Here is a 15,863-nt window from a genome sequence, read left to right on the forward strand (position 1 = left end):
GCCAGAAAGTGCCATCCATCCATTTTTCCAATTTTTGAAGGGGACACCCCAGAAAATTTGATAAAAAATCTAAAAAAAAATATGTTGTTAGATTTTGATGCAAATTGATAACAAATCGATCCAGAAACAGTTTAAGACATCCCGCTCAAGAATCGGATGGGTATTGGCGAAGATATAGCCTTCGCAGTGCGAGAAAGTGCCATCAACCCATTTTTTCCAAATTTTGAAGGGGACACCCCAGAAAATTTGAGAAAAAATCTAAAAAAAAAATATGTTGTTAGATTTGGATGCAAATTGATGGCAAATCGATCTAGAAACTGTTTAAGACATCCGGTCAAGAATCGGATGGGTATTGGGGAAGATATACAATTCGCAGAGGCCCATAATACCCAAAAGAAAACTTATAAAATTAAGAAAAAAAGATTTAAGGTTTAGTTTTTAACATCAAATAAATAATTTATTTTTCATTTTTCTAGTTCATAGTATAACAATTTGTTGCTAACTTAAAATTATCTAAACTAGGATAATATACTAGTCAATACTAGGAATTTGTGTGTTGGTGGAAACCAAAATTCACATCAGTCTGGGCAACTTAAAATTAATGAGAATGTTCGTTTTTGGTAAGATATGGCTGCTTAGTCGACCTCCTCGACTGTGGGTCCCGAGTATCCCCCAAATCCTCCAGCCTGCTGTCCACAACCGGCTCCAGGAGCACCGGCCGCTCCTGCGGATGGCTGGTGCATCTTGGTCATGATGGGAGAGCAGTGGCGGGTGAGCTCCTCGAGCTTGTGGTCGAACTCCTCCTTCTCGGCGGTGGTGTTGGTGTCCAACCAGCGAATGGCCTCGTTGCACTTATCAAGCACCGAGGACTTGTCGGCCTCGCTGAGCTTGTCGGAGCCGGCCTGCTCCACAGCCTGCTTCACGTTGAAGACATAGCTCTCCAGGCTGTTGCGGGAGGAGATGCGCTGGCGCTGCTTCTCGTCCTCGTCGGCGTACCTCTCCGCCTCGTTCACCATGCGGTCGATCTCGGCCTGCGAAAGGCGTCCCTTGTCGTTCTTGATGGTGATGTTCTTGGCCTTGCCCGTGCTCATCTCCTTGGCGGTGACGTTCAGAATGCCGTTGGCGTCCATATCGAAGGTGACCTCGATCTGGGGCACTCCTCTGGGAGCAGGCGGAATGCCGGATAGGTCGAAGGTGCCCAGAGCATTGTTGTCCTTGGTCATGGCGCGCTCGCCCTCGTACACCTGGATAGAGACTCCAGGCTGGTTGTCGGCGTAGGTCGAGAAGGTCTTGGTCTGCTTGCACGGGATGCGGCAGTTGCGCTCAATGAGCTTTGTCATGACGCCGCCGGCGGTCTCGATTCCTAGCGAGAGTGGTGCCACGTCCACCAGCAGCACGTCCTGGATCTTGCCGGTCTGGTCGCCACTGAGAATCGCAGCCTGGACAGCTGCTCCGTAGGCCACAGCCTCGTCAGGGTTTATGGAGAGGTTCAGGCTCTTGCCGTGGAAGAACTGCTGAAGCAGGCTCTGCACCTTGGGAATGCGGGTGGAGCCTCCCACGAGGACAATGTCGTGAATCTGGCCCTTGTCCATCTTGGCGTCGGTCAGGGCCTTCTCCACGGGCTGCAGGGTGTTGCGGAAGAGGTCCGCACAAAGCTCCTCAAAGCGGGCACGGCTCACCTTGGTGTAGAAGTCGTGGCCCTCGAACAGCGCGTCGATCTCGATGGTGGCCTCTGTGCTGGAGGAAAGTGTGCGCTTGGCCCGCTCGGCTGCCGTGCGGAGGCGTCTCAAGGCGCGGGGATTGGAACGCAGATCCTTCTTGAACTTCCTCTTGAACTCCTCCGCCAGGTGGGTGACCAGCCTGTTGTCAAAGTCCTCGCCGCCCAGGTGGGTGTCTCCGGCAGTGGCCCGCACCTCGAACAGGGATCCCTCGTCGATAGTCAGGATGGAGACATCGAAGGTACCGCCTCCCAAGTCGAAGATAAGCACGTTGCGCTCTCCCTTCAGGTTCTTATCCAGTCCGTAGGCCAAGGCGGCGGCAGTGGGCTCGTTGATGATGCGGAGCACATTAAGCCCGGCGATGCGGCCGGCGTCCTTGGTGGCCTGGCGCTGGGAATCGTTGAAGTAGGCGGGAACCGTGATCACCGCGTCGCTGATGGTCTCGCCGAGGTACGCCTCGGCAGTCTCCTTCATCTTGACCAGCACCATGGAGCTGATCTCTTCGGGGGCAAACCGCTTTGACTCACCCTTGAACTCCACCCCGATCTTTGGCTTTCCCCCATCGCTGACCACCTTGAAGGGCCAGTGCTTGATGTCCTCCACGATCTTGGGGTCGTCGTACTTGCGCCCGATCAGGCGCTTGGCGTCGAAGACTGTGTTCCGGGGGTTCATCGCCACCTGGTTCTTGGCGGCGTCTCCGATAAGGCGCTCGGAATCTGTAAAGGCGACGTAGCTTGGCGTGGTCCGGTTGCCCTGGTCGTTGGCGATGATCTCCACCTTGCCGTGCTGGTAGACTCCCACGCAGGAGTACGTGGTGCCCAGATCGATTCCAATGGCAGGCATTTTGTTGCTGTTTCTGTGGCTTACTTGCTTCTTTGGAGAATGTAAAAGTACTAACGGTGTACTGGTTATGGAGATTCCTCCTGTGTTGCAATTTCAAACTTCTTTTTCAACTTCTTGCTTTCTAGATACTCTTGAGATACTTGGTTGAATCAGTTTTCAAGATACTTTTCACTTCTTTTCAGTTGGCTTGTTCAGCTCAGTTGCTTTGCTTGGTTTGGTTGCTTCGCTTTCGCGATGTGTTCAGTTTGCTTGTTTGAATTGAATTGAATGCGAAGAGAAACGGACGGCTATTTATACCCCAGCTGTCTCTTCGCGAACTTTCTTACTCTCTTCCCGAAGGTTCGAGAACTGCTCTCTCGGCGCTTCGAGAGGTCTGGGTAGCTATACCCGACGATTATGGTAGCATTTTAAGAGAGGGTGGTGGGTTAATGCAGCTATAGAAGTTTCTCGATTTTTCCCCGCCAAACATTTAAACCTACGACAACAAAAGATATTTCTAGAAATCGGAAAATCAAATTTTCCTTTTGTTTTCAGCGTTTTCTAGATCGATTCTCTGTCAATGTGCATCATAATTCAAAACAGCACTTGGGCATGTACCTGAACCCTTCGCAGTGCCAGAAAGTGCCATCCATCCATTTTTCCAATTTTTGAAGGGGACACCCCAGAAAATTTGAGAAAAAATCTAAAAAAAAATATGTTGTTAGATTTTGATGCAAATTGATAACAAATCGATCCAGAAACCGTTTAAGACATCCCGCTCAAGAATCGGATGGGTATTGGCGAAGATATAGCCTTCGCAGTGCGAGAAAGTGCCATCCACCTATTTTTTCCAATTTTTGAAGAGGACACCCCAGAAAATTTGAGAAAAAATCTAAAAAAAAAATATGTTGTTAGATTTTGATGCAAATTGATAACAAATCGATCCAGAAACCGTTTAAGACATCCCGCTCAAGAATCGGATGGGTATTGGCGAAGATATAGCCTTCGCAGTGCGAGAAAGTGCCATCAACCCATTTTTTCCAAATTTTGAAGGGGACACCCCAGAAAATTTGAGAAAAAATCTAAAAAAAAAAAGTTGTTAGATTTTGATGCAAATTGATGGCAAATCGATCTAGAAACCGTTTAAGACATCCCGCTCAAGAATCGGATGGGTATTGGCGAAGATATAGCCTTCGCAGTGCCATCAACCCATTTTTTCCAAATTTTGAAGGGGACACCCCAGAAAATTTGAGAAAAAATCTAAAAAAAAATATGTTGTTAGATTTTGATGCAAATTGATGGCAAATCGATCTAGAAACCGTTTAAGACATCCCGCTCAAGAATCGGATGGGTATTGGCGAAGATATAGCCTTCGCAGTGCGAGAAAGTGCCATCAACCCATTTTTTCCAAATTTTGAAGGGGACACCCCAGAAAATTTGAGAAAAAATCTAAAAAAAAATATGTTGTTAGATTTTGATGCAAATTGATAACAAATCGATCCAGAAACAGTTTAAGACATCCCGCTCAAGAATCGGATGGGTATTGGCGAAGATATAGCCTTCGCAGTGCGAGAAAGTGCCATCAACCCATTTTTTCCAAATTTTGAAGGGGACACCCCAGAAAATTTGAGAAAAAATCTAAAAAAAAAAAGTTGTTAGATTTTGATGCAAATTGATGGCAAATCGATCTAGAAACCGTTTAAGACATCCCGCTCAAGAATCGGATGGGTATTGGCGAAGATATAGCCTTCGGAGTGCCATCAACCCATTTTTTCCAAATTTTGAAGGGGACACCCCAGAAAATTTGAGAAAAAATCTAAAAAAAAATATGTTGTTAGATTTTGATGCAAATTGATGGCAAATCGATCTAGAAACTGTTTAAGACATCCGGTCAAGAATCGGATGGGTATTGGGGAAGATATACAATTCGCAGAGGCCCATAATACCCAAAAGAAAACTTATAAAATTAAGAAAAAAAGATTTAAGGTTTAGTTTTTAACATCAAATAAATAATTTATTTTTAATTTTTCTAGTTCATAGTATAACAATTTGTTGCTAACTTAAAATTATCTAAACTAGGATAATATACTAGTCAATACTAGGAATTTGTGTGTTGGTGGAAACCAAAATTCACATCAGTCTGGGCAACTTAAAATTAATGAGAATGTTCGTTTTTGGTAAGATATGGCTGCTTAGTCGACCTCCTCGACTGTGGGTCCCGAGTATCCCCCAAATCCTCCAGCCTGCTGTCCGCATCCGGCTCCAGGACCTCCGGAAGCACCTGCCGCTCCTGCGGATTGCTGGTGCATCTTGGTCATGATGGAAGAGCAGTGGCGGGTGAGCTCCTCGAGCTTGTGGTCGAACTCCTCCTTCTCGGCGGTGGTGTTGGTGTCCAACCAGCGAATGGCCTCGTTGCACTTATCAAGCACCGAGGACTTGTCGGCCTCGCTGAGCTTGTCGGAGCCGGCCTGCTCCACAGCCTGCTTCACGTTGAAGACATAGCTCTCCAGGCTGTTGCGGGAGGAGATGCGCTGGCGCTGCTTCTCGTCCTCGTCGGCGTACCTCTCCGCCTCGTTCACCATGCGGTCGATCTCGGCCTGCGAAAGGCGTCCCTTGTCGTTCTTGATGGTGATGTTCTTGGCCTTGCCCGTGCTCATCTCCTTGGCGGTGACGTTCAGAATGCCGTTGGCGTCCATATCGAAGGTGACCTCGATCTGGGGCACTCCTCTGGGAGCAGGCGGAATGCCGGATAGGTCGAAGGTGCCCAGAGCATTGTTGTCCTTGGTCATGGCGCGCTCGCCCTCGTACACCTGGATAGAGACTCCAGGCTGGTTGTCGGCGTAGGTCGAGAAGGTCTTGGTCTGCTTGCACGGGATGCGGCAGTTGCGCTCAATGAGCTTTGTCATGACGCCGCCGGCGGTCTCGATTCCTAGCGAGAGTGGTGCCACGTCCACCAGCAGCACGTCCTGGATCTTGCCGGTCTGGTCGCCACTGAGAATCGCAGCCTGGACAGCTGCTCCGTAGGCCACAGCCTCGTCAGGGTTTATGGAGAGGTTCAGTCTCTTGCCGTGGAAGAACTGCTGAAGCAGGCTCTGCACCTTGGGAATGCGGGTGGAGCCTCCCACGAGGACAATGTCGTGAATCTGGCCCTTGTCCATCTTGGCGTCGGTCAGGGCCTTCTCCACGGGCTGCAGGGTGTTGCGGAAGAGGTCCGCACAAAGCTCCTCAAAGCGGGCACGGCTCACCTTGGTGTAGAAGTCGTGGCCCTCGAACAGCGCGTCGATCTCGATGGTGGCCTCTGTGCTGGAGGAAAGTGTGCGCTTGGCCCGCTCGGCTGCCGTGCGGAGGCGTCTCAAGGCGCGGGGATTGGAACGCAGATCCTTCTTGAACTTCCTCTTGAACTCCTCCGCCAGGTGGGTGACCAGCCTGTTGTCAAAGTCCTCGCCGCCCAGGTGGGTGTCTCCGGCAGTGGCCCGCACCTCGAACAGGGATCCCTCGTCGATAGTCAGGATGGAGACATCGAAGGTACCGCCTCCCAAGTCGAAGATAAGCACGTTGCGCTCTCCCTTCAGGTTCTTATCCAGTCCGTAGGCCAAGGCGGCGGCAGTGGGCTCGTTGATGATGCGGAGCACATTAAGCCCGGCGATGCGGCCGGCGTCCTTGGTGGCCTGGCGCTGGGAATCGTTGAAGTAGGCGGGAACCGTGATCACCGCGTCGCTGATGGTCTCGCCGAGGTACGCCTCGGCAGTCTCCTTCATCTTGACCAGCACCATGGAGCTGATCTCTTCGGGGGCAAACCGCTTTGACTCACCCTTGAACTCCACCCCGATCTTTGGCTTTCCCCCATCGCTGACCACCTTGAAGGGCCAGTGCTTGATGTCCTCCACGATCTTGGGGTCGTCGTACTTGCGCCCGATCAGGCGCTTGGCGTCGAAGACTGTGTTCCGGGGGTTCATCGCCACCTGGTTCTTGGCGGCGTCTCCGATAAGGCGCTCGGAATCTGTAAAGGCGACGTAGCTTGGCGTGGTCCGGTTGCCCTGGTCGTTGGCGATGATCTCCACCTTGCCGTGCTGGTAGACTCCCACGCAGGAGTACGTGGTGCCCAGATCGATTCCAATGGCAGGCATTTTGTTGCTGTTTCTGTGGCTTACTTGCTTCTTTGGAGAATGTAAAAGTACTAACGGTGTACTGGTTATGGAGATTCCTCCTGTGTTGCAATTTCAAACTTCTTTTTCAACTTCTTGCTTTCTAGATACTCTTGAGATACTTGGTTGAATCAGTTTTCAAGATACTTTTCACTTCTTTTCAGTTGGCTTGTTCAGCTCAGTTGCTTTGCTTGGTTTGGTTGCTTCGCTTTCGCGATGTGTTCAGTTTGCTTGTTTGAATTGAATTGAATGCGAAGAGAAACGGACGGCTATTTATACCCCAGCTGTCTCTTCGCGAACTTTCTTACTCTCTTCCCGAAGGTTCGAGAACTGCTCTCTCGGCGCTTCGAGAGGTCTGGGTAGCTATACCCGACGATTATGGTAGCATTTTAAGAGAGGGTGGTGGGTTAATGCAGCTATAGAAGTTTCTCGATTTTTCCCCGCCAAACATTTAAACCTACGACAACAAAAGATATTTCTAGAAATCGGAAAATCAAATTTTCCTTTTGTTTTCAGCGTTTTCTAGATCGATTCTCTGTCAATGTGCATCATAATTCAAAACAGCACTTGGGCATGTACCTGAACCCTTCGCAGTGCCAGAAAGTGCCATCCATCCATTTTTCCAATTTTTGAAGGGGACACCCCAGAAAAATTGAGATAAAATCTAAAAAAAAATATGTTGTTAGATTTTGATGCAAATTGATAGAAAATCGATCTAGAAACCGTTTAAGACATCCCGCTCAAGAATCGGATGGGTATTGGCGAAGATATAGCCTTCGCAGTGGGAGAAAGTGCCATCAACCCATTTTTTCCAATTTTTGAAGGGGACACCCCAGAAAATTTGAGAAAAAATCTAAAAAAAAATATGTTGTTAGATTTTGATGCAAATTGATGGCAAATCGATCTAGAAACCGTTTAAGACATCCCGCTCAAGAATCGGATGGGTATTGGCAAAGATATAGCCTTCGCAGTGGGAGAAAGTGCCATCAACCCATTTTTTTCAATTTTTGAAGGGGACACCCCAGAAAATTTGAGAAAAAATCTAAAAAAAAATATGTTGTTAGATTTTGATGCAAATTGATAGAAAATCGATCTAGAAACCGTTTAAGACATCCCGCTCAAGAATCGGATGGGTATTGGCGAAGATATAGCCTTCGCAGTGGGAGAAAGTGCCATCAACCCATTTTTTCCAATTTTTGAAGGGGACACCACAGAAAATTTGAGAAAAAATCTAAAAAAAAATATGTTGTTAGATTTTGATGCAAATTAATAGAAAATCGATCTAGAAACCGTTTAAGACATCCCGCTCAAGAATCGGATGGGTATTGGCGAAGATATAGCCTTCGCAGTGGGAGAAAGTGCCATCAACCCATTTTTTCCAATTTTTGAAGGGGACACCCCAGAAAATTTGAGAAAAAATCTAAAAAAAAATATGTTGTTAGATTTTGATGAAAATTGATAGCAAATCGATCTAGAAACCGTTTCAGACATCCCGCTCAAGAATCGGATGGGTATTGGCCAAGATATAGCCTTCGCAGTGGGAGAAAGTGCCACCCACCCATTTTTTCCAATTTTTGAAGGGGACACCCCAGAAAATTTGAGAAAAAATCTAAAAAAAAATATGTTGTTAGATTTTGATGAAAATTGATAGCAAATCGATCTAGAAACCGTTTCAGACATCCCGCTCAAGAATCGGATGGGTATTGGGGAAGATATAGCCTTCGTAGTGGGAGAAAGTGCCACCCACCCAATTTTTTTCAATTTTTGAAGCACAGAGTTAGTATGTTAGTTAGTATGTCATTTTTTTTTGGTACTTTTTATATTAATGTTACCAGAGAACTGCCAAGCTGAATTGTAAAGGATAGTGTTTTTGTGCATAAGAAATACTAAAAATGTGTTTTTTTTGTATTACTTCTGGTCACATTTGCTTTGTTGATAAGACGTCAAAAAAATTAGCAACGCAGAATTTTAAGTCAAATCAAACATAAAAATTAATCCAAGCTTCTCGCTACATATTTTCTCGCGTTGTTTTACTAGTGCCAATGTATTAAAGTATGTCAATATATTCTGTGCCGATGCAGTTCTTAAGATTATTATTTTTTTGCCAGCATAGGACAATGTTTCAGGGCTGAGAAAACTTCACGCATTTAAGGAAAAATCAATTTTTATAAAAGAGCTTGCCTAGCTGTTGGTTTGCAAATTAAAATTAAGGAGGGTCCTAGTAAAAAAGTGCAATAATGAATTTGGACTTTGGAAAAGTGTGCAGCAAGCACATCTCTGTATATGAGGCCTACTACAAACAGGTATTAAAATAAAGATTGGCATACAAAATTTAACCACCTAAGAGTCGATCCAATTATTTATTTTTATTTTTTTAGATTGACCCAAAAGCTACAGGGGCAATTGAAGCTATGACAGCTGCCAAGTTTTTAAAAAAATCTGGTCTCAGCGATGTGGTACTAAGCCGTATATGGGATCTTTCCGATCCAAACGGCAAGGGTTTTCTGGATAAGCCAGGATTTTTTGTGGCTCTTAAGTTAGTGTCGCTTTCGCAGGCGGGTCAAGTGGCCAACATGAACAACATCTATATAGACACAGTCAACCCACCTAAACTTGTGAGTTTACCAATATTTATATTACCATAAAAGAATTAAACTTAGTTCTCTCGTTTAGGGTGAAATTCCAAAAACAATGCCGTCGCGCATTCAAACGGTTCCTGTGCCTAGCGGGGGTATGACTGACAGAGACTGGTCAATTGGGGTTATCGATCGTTTAAAATACGAACAGCTATTCGAGTCCCTCAGTCCAATCAATGGCATGCTGCCCGGAAATAAAGTTAAGGGTGTTTTAATGGATTCAAAACTGCCGATGAATATTCTTGGTACCATCTGGGACTTGGCCGATCAGGACAAAGACGGTAACCTAGACAAACACGAGTTTATCGTGGCCATGCACCTTGTCTACCAAACACTGCAGAAGCGTACCGTTCCCAATGTTCTGCCACCAGAGCTCCGAAAGCCAGGAGCTGTTGCAAGTCAACCGAGTAAGACTCCTCATTCTGCTGCTGTCATTCCACGTGCTGCCAGTGGTGAGGGATTTGGAGACAACGGCTTTGTGGCCAACTTTCCTAAAGACATTGCTCCGCCGGCGGCAATTCCTCCTATGCCAGTGGCTGTGCCACCTGTGACACGAATTCCACCGGTGGGAGCCGTAAGCTCTATGCCTCTGATCCAGACGGATCCTCTGGTTCCCATTGGGGCTCCGCCCTCGGTAAGGGCCAACGCTGACTGGGTGGTAACTCCCGCAGAGCTCAAAAAGTTCGAGGAAATCTTTCAACAATCAGACCTTGACAAGGATGGTTTAGTTTCCGGACTGGAAGTCAGGGATATATTTATAAAGTCGGGTATTCCTCAACGCAGCCTGGCTGATATTTGGTAAGATAAATATTGAACTTATAAACGCTCGATAGCTAAAATTGTTTCTCTTTTTAATTCAGGGCCCTATGCGATACCAATCAATCTGGAAAGCTGACTGTAGAGCAGTTTGCTCTGGCAATGTGGTTTGTTGAACGCAAGCAGCGCGGCGTAGATCCGCCCCATGTTCTCACTGCCAATATGGTGCCGCCATCAATGCGATCGATTGTGTCTGGCGTGGATTTGCAACCTCAGGAGGTGAAACCGACTTATTCTAATCCAGAGCTGGAGATGATATCCAACGAGATTGAAGAGCTGGCCCGCGAACGGCGCGTCCTTGAGACAGAAATCGCCCAAAAGGAAGCAGATGTGCGTATTAAAAACGGAGAAGTACGCAGTCTGCAGGTATGTTGCAATATTTTAAATATTGTACACAATTTGAAAACTATTTTATATGCCAGAGCGAATTGGATACCTTGGCGGCCACACTGAAACAGCTGGAGAATCAGCGCGGGGAAGCTCAGAAGCGACTGGACGACCTACAAGCTCAAGTAATTATTTGTTATATAAGAATCATTTTGGTGCTTTCGTTATTTTTTTCGTTTGCTGAAACTGCAAATTTTAATTTTGAACTTCGAATTTGGTTTTCCTTTTCTTTTAACATATGTTCAACAAACTGTGATAACGATTGGCTTAAAATATATACAAAACTGGTGAATGCACATACACTTACAATAAAAAAAAAATAAAAATCCTTTAGGTTACGCGCAATACGGCCGTGTTGGCTAGCGTATGTCTTGAGATATCGTGCATTAATGAACAGGTTCGTTTCAGTTTTCCAAATTTTCCGTTTTTGTGCGCTTTGTTGACAAGGTTAAAAAATACGTATATGTCTGAAATTTTTCGTTCTTGTGTGCTTCGTTACGTGTATGTCTGAATGTTTAAAAATTACAAAAAAGTTACCAATATTAACCTTAAAAAAATATTATTCTGCAGGTGAATAAAATTCGCGATCAATGTCAAAAGCAGGAGGATACCATTACCGAACAGGAAGGCGAACTTAATACTAAACGATCTGAACTTCAGAAGCTAAAGGATGAAGAAACATCTCTGCAAAAGGAGTATGATTTGAACAACCGTGAGCTATCAAAGTTGACAAAGCACCTGCAAAATACCCAATTGCAGATTAGCTCGGTAGGTTTTAGGCACTCAGATATGTTAGTTGGATTCTTAATCCTTTACATTTTTAGGTCCGTTCGATGGTCACTCTCTTGATGGAGACTCAGCGCCAGATGACTGATGCATTGCTTATATGCCGAGCCGCAATGGACAACCAAAACGCTGAACTCGTTTCCGAGTACCAATTGAAAATCGAACCAGACTTTGAAGATGCTCGCAAGTTATTGGCAAAGGAATTGGAAATGCCTAAAGATGACCCTTTTAATGAGAACAATAGTGGAGTAGCAAAGGAGGCAAATGACGGCTTTTTCAGTGATCCCTTTTCCAGCCAGCTTGCTGGAAAACCAGTTATCTCTACTGGCTTTAATGACAGCTTTAGCGCGAGCTCAGGATTCGAGACCACATTCGATGCCTTCGGTCAGAGTGCACCAGCAACTGGGCTGGAGCAATCACAGAAGCGAGATCCCTTTGGCTCGGATGCATTTTCCGCTAAGAGCGCTGTAACACCAGAAGTCTGTTAATTTTTTTGTTTTTTTATTGTAGAAGAGCTTTTTGTTTTTAATTTTATATAAACTTTTTTTCTTTTAGGCTGGAAAAGACGATTTTGGCAGCGATCCGTTTGCCGCTCTACATGCACCCACAGGGCAGGGTCAGGTCCTCAGTCCCAATCCAGGAAAATCGGGCCCGCCGCCCCGCCCGGAGTCTCCCAGTCCAGCATTGCCGCCAAAGAAGTCAAAGCTGCCTCCTCCAAGACCAGCCCCCCCACGAGCAGCACAGGTATTTAACTTCAAGGGACAAGACTGAAACAAAATCTAATTAAATATAACATGTAACAGCCTGCGACCGCTTTTGGAGGCAGCGGAGGTTTCGCCGACTTTGAAGAGTTCGACAATAAGGTTGGTACCCATCAACACGATTTCACTGTACGGTGGGACCGGTGGTAATGCATGAACCCCGCACCCGTTTGCTCGTTGTGTAGAATTAACCAATATTTTGTTTAATTTTTAGGTATTACTAACGTTCTTTTATGTTTTTCCAAAAATAAATCACAATGCCTAATTATTTAATTTTATTTTAATGTATAAATTGTAAGATTTATATATTTATTTTTGGTTTGCTTTCTAGTAGTCGGAAGTGAAATCTATACTATTGTTTGTTTTTCACATTTGGTGCTATAACTTGTTGTTTAGAAACTAACTATCACGTTCTTCCATCTCTGGATCTTAATCTATTTCCAGTAAACGTCTTAAAATACCAACTTTCATATATCTGATATAACCAGTACTAACATGCATACTCGATAAATGAACGACTTCGACTAGCAGGATAAAACTACAAAAATAATGAAATGAATTTGGACAAACCATTAATATAAAGTAAAATATCAGAAAAAAAAATAAATTCTCAGTCACACTACATGAAATATCGTTAATACATAGGAAAATCCATAATTGTTTGTACCTATATTCGCTTAACTATTTTAAACTCTAGCCAACTAAATTAAACTTTAATGTGGTTAAAAATATATATGCAATAAATTAATTTATCGTTACTATTAATTGTTTTCCGTTTGCATCTTTCATTTGGATGGTTTTTTCGCAATTGGAAAATTGAACGCTAAAATTGATCACAAGTTCTTGTAGTTATTATTGAGATATTTTATTAAGAATATCAATAAGGGTGAGATTTACAATCACTTATTTACATACACTTATAAGTTGGGATCATAGATTGTGCACCTCGACTTACACAAATTCTGTGATTTAGTCAAAAATAATTGCTCTACAGGAGGGATATTGCTCTACAGGAACTAAAATATTTTTATTTAAAATAAAATTATTAATGTAATATTAATGGAGCATTAAATAAATTAACAACAATAACTTTGAGAAATGTTAAGCATTAGATAATCGATTTAAATTATTTGATGACACACTTTTTTTTTTTATGTGAATAAAGAAAATAAAAGGATATATTACAAAGACTACACACATTCATAACTTTCAGAAAAAATCTTAATATTTAAGATCTATTTTTACATTTTCAAGACACTTTTGAACTGTTTTTTTTTCGTTAAATGTATGTGATATTTAGGATACTTCTTTTGTCGTTTCATTTATATTATTATTTATTGATTCCGATTATAATTTATTTATGATTTGATTGCGTTTAATTTTAATTCCATTCTGACGCCGCATTATGACCAAACCCACCAGACACACAGTCAGGCGTCAAGTCCGGCGCCAGAAAAATCTATTGGGCAGTCTCAACCTCCGATGGAATCGTCATCTTTAGCCATATCACCAGCACCAACTTCGTTATTTGCACCATCTTCAACTTTGGCATTAGAAGCAAACATCGGGGAAGTCTCGTCAAATAGCATCGAAGTTTCCAAGCGTTTTTCGAATTCCAATACACCGGTTCAGAAGGAAGTTGATTTTTCGGTAGCCTTTGGAGCATTTAATATGCAGAAAGAATTACCATCCACCCATATTACTGGACCTACCGACTTTAATGACGATCCCTTTAAAGATTATCGCTACGAGGACCCGTTTAGCATTAAGGATCCCTTTGCCGAGGATGATGAAGTAGAGGCATTCCAAAAAAATATCAAATTGGGTCACAAGAATACCTTTTCCGAAGATTTTAGTTCTGAGGGTCAGTAAAGACTGGTGTTTATTTAAGGTTACTTTTATGTTACCAATTTCGTTTTTTTCTAGATGACTTTGGAGACGTGCCTAAGACCAGTGATAGTAACCTACAAAATAACAACCGGAGTAAACTTCAGGCGGCTACCTCACTCATAAATGATCAGCTGAATCAATTTGACGCTTTCAACTTAAACTCAAATCCGCCTCCCTTGCAGAACACTAATTCTTCTAGTTCAGATTATAATCCTACCCGTAAGAATTCAGAATCGACGGTCCACGTATTCGCCGATTTTGATGACTTTGAAACTTTAGCCTGCAATGGAAATGGAGGAGGCGCTAAAAAGTGTACGACTGTTAAAAACACAGGACCAAACGACTCATTCTTTGATGCATTTAATGATAATTTTGGAGAGGACTTAAGCTCCACAACTGTAACAAATGCGACGGTTAAGAAGCTTGAGGATGAAAAAACACCCAGCTCCATTCAGTTAGGCAATCAGAATTTCGCCGAATTTGAAGCATTCGTAGAGCATAATTTCTCAAGTGATTTCGCCAACACGTCGTTAGGAAGCAGTATGAACGAGAAGCAACATACCAATAAGGAGACCATATCTAAAGTTTCAGCTAAGGAAAAATATGACGCAGACTACTCTAAGCCGGAGAGTTTTGATACGGATCTCGAGAAAGCTCTGAAAAGAAGTATGCTGGAAAACTAAATCTTAACCTTTATGTTAAAGCTAGCGTTATAAAATGCAAAATGAAGGTGTTGTACATTTTTTCTTTTGCGGGCTTAGAATCCCCATAGGATCCATACAGACAATTCCAACGAGTATTCCAGCTATATAAATTTTTCGTTAATATTACATAATTATATACTAGTAGACCCTAAGACCGTATGATTTAATCAGTTCCAAAACCAATTAAATGATTGAGTAAAAAACATAAACACATTTTTTGCCATCAATTCGCTATTGAGATCCCTAGATCTCTATAAATTGACTTTTTATACTTCAGTATCAAAACCCTGAACCCAAAATATTTTCAGATTTTCTGTCCTTTTTCAGACGAGACTCTCTTGAAAATGGGGATACGTATATACGTATATATCAGTTGTGATATATGAAAAAATCGATTTTTTTTATTGCATATTCTTTAAGTATATTCTATTGGGAATACTCTCACAAAAATTCATAACGATCGGAGCATTAGAACCGAAGCTGTAGCTATTTATAGCGCACTATCTGCATATAAAACTTGAAACTTTAAACGCGATTAGCTAAAACTAAAACTAAAAAACTACTAATCCGATCAACACCAAATTTTGACCACTTATTTATTATGATATTAGCTAGTCCGTGAACGAGGGATTTTCAATTTTTTTGAAAACTCCTTTTTTAAAGCACAAAAAACGAAAATCTTATACGTTGAAAAAGTACATTTTTTGTTAAAAACGTCGCCATTTTTTTTTTAATCAAAATTTTTAAAAATCCCTCGTTCACGGACTAGACAATACAATATACCAACTAAACTTTTTTGAATTTTGGATTTAGGATGAACCGTTTTCGAGAAATCATGTCCACCGCAAGACACCATCGAAAAAAGACGATCCGGGAATTCGGCTATAACATTTTTGTTATGTAATATTTTTTTATGAAAAAATTTAATTAGGTACCCAGAAACATGTACTAAACAAAGTCGGTAAAACATTTTTCATAAATATTTTCTATGGTGTCAAAAAAAAATCGATAAAAATCCATATTTTTGCGCGGTACAACTGTATATAACTCCTTAAACGATTTGTAGATTTATTTAGCATAAATCTGCATCAAAGCCCTGAACCCAAAATATTTTCAAATTTTCTGTCCCTTTTTCAGACGAGACTCCCTTGAAAATGGGGATATGTTTGGAAAGGAGACTATGTCCCACTGCAATTTC

At 43.0% G+C, this 15,863-nt stretch overlaps 3 protein-coding genes across 7 annotated transcripts; 1 reads left to right on the forward strand and 2 right to left on the reverse strand.

Annotated features, from left to right (window-relative positions):
* Window positions 1-430: 430 nt before the first annotated feature.
* Window positions 431-2,832, reverse strand: LOC108127858 (major heat shock 70 kDa protein Ba). The gene has a single exon (XM_043212239.2). It carries the CDS (start codon window positions 2,559-2,561, stop codon window positions 636-638), a length of 1,926 nt encoding a protein of 641 aa, XP_043068174.2. The 5' UTR covers window positions 2,562-2,832; the 3' UTR covers window positions 431-635.
* A 1,695-nt stretch (window positions 2,833-4,527) lies between these two features.
* Window positions 4,528-6,937, reverse strand: LOC122321565 (major heat shock 70 kDa protein Ab). The gene has a single exon (XM_043211908.2). It carries the CDS (start codon window positions 6,665-6,667, stop codon window positions 4,733-4,735), a length of 1,935 nt encoding a protein of 644 aa, XP_043067843.1. The 5' UTR covers window positions 6,668-6,937; the 3' UTR covers window positions 4,528-4,732.
* Window positions 6,938-8,587: 1,650 nt separating this feature from the next.
* On the forward strand, window positions 8,588-14,840 carry LOC108128008 (epidermal growth factor receptor substrate 15-like 1). 5 transcript variants are annotated; one of them, XM_070282183.1, is made up of 13 exons: window positions 8,588-8,737; window positions 8,794-8,988; window positions 9,064-9,300; window positions 9,359-10,119; window positions 10,182-10,503; window positions 10,560-10,649; window positions 10,859-10,921; window positions 11,095-11,292; window positions 11,349-11,789; window positions 11,866-12,054; window positions 12,114-12,173; window positions 13,494-13,935; window positions 13,998-14,840. In XM_070282183.1, exons 2-13 carry the CDS (start codon window positions 8,923-8,925, stop codon window positions 14,642-14,644), a joined length of 3,516 nt encoding a protein of 1,171 aa, XP_070138284.1. In that variant the 5' UTR covers window positions 8,588-8,737; window positions 8,794-8,922; the 3' UTR covers window positions 14,645-14,840. The 5 variants fall into 5 exon arrangements, with proteins under 5 accessions (XP_070138284.1, XP_070138285.1, XP_070138286.1 ...); XM_070282184.1 differs by having other exon boundaries at window positions 8,799-8,988; XM_070282185.1 differs by lacking the exon at window positions 10,859-10,921 and having other exon boundaries at window positions 13,998-14,839.
* Window positions 14,841-15,863: the final 1,023 nt, after the last annotated feature.

Source organism: Drosophila bipectinata, chromosome 3R (genome assembly GCF_030179905.1).
Source record: "Drosophila bipectinata strain 14024-0381.07 chromosome 3R, DbipHiC1v2, whole genome shotgun sequence".
Lineage (NCBI taxonomy): Eukaryota > Metazoa > Arthropoda > Insecta > Diptera > Drosophilidae > Drosophila > Drosophila bipectinata.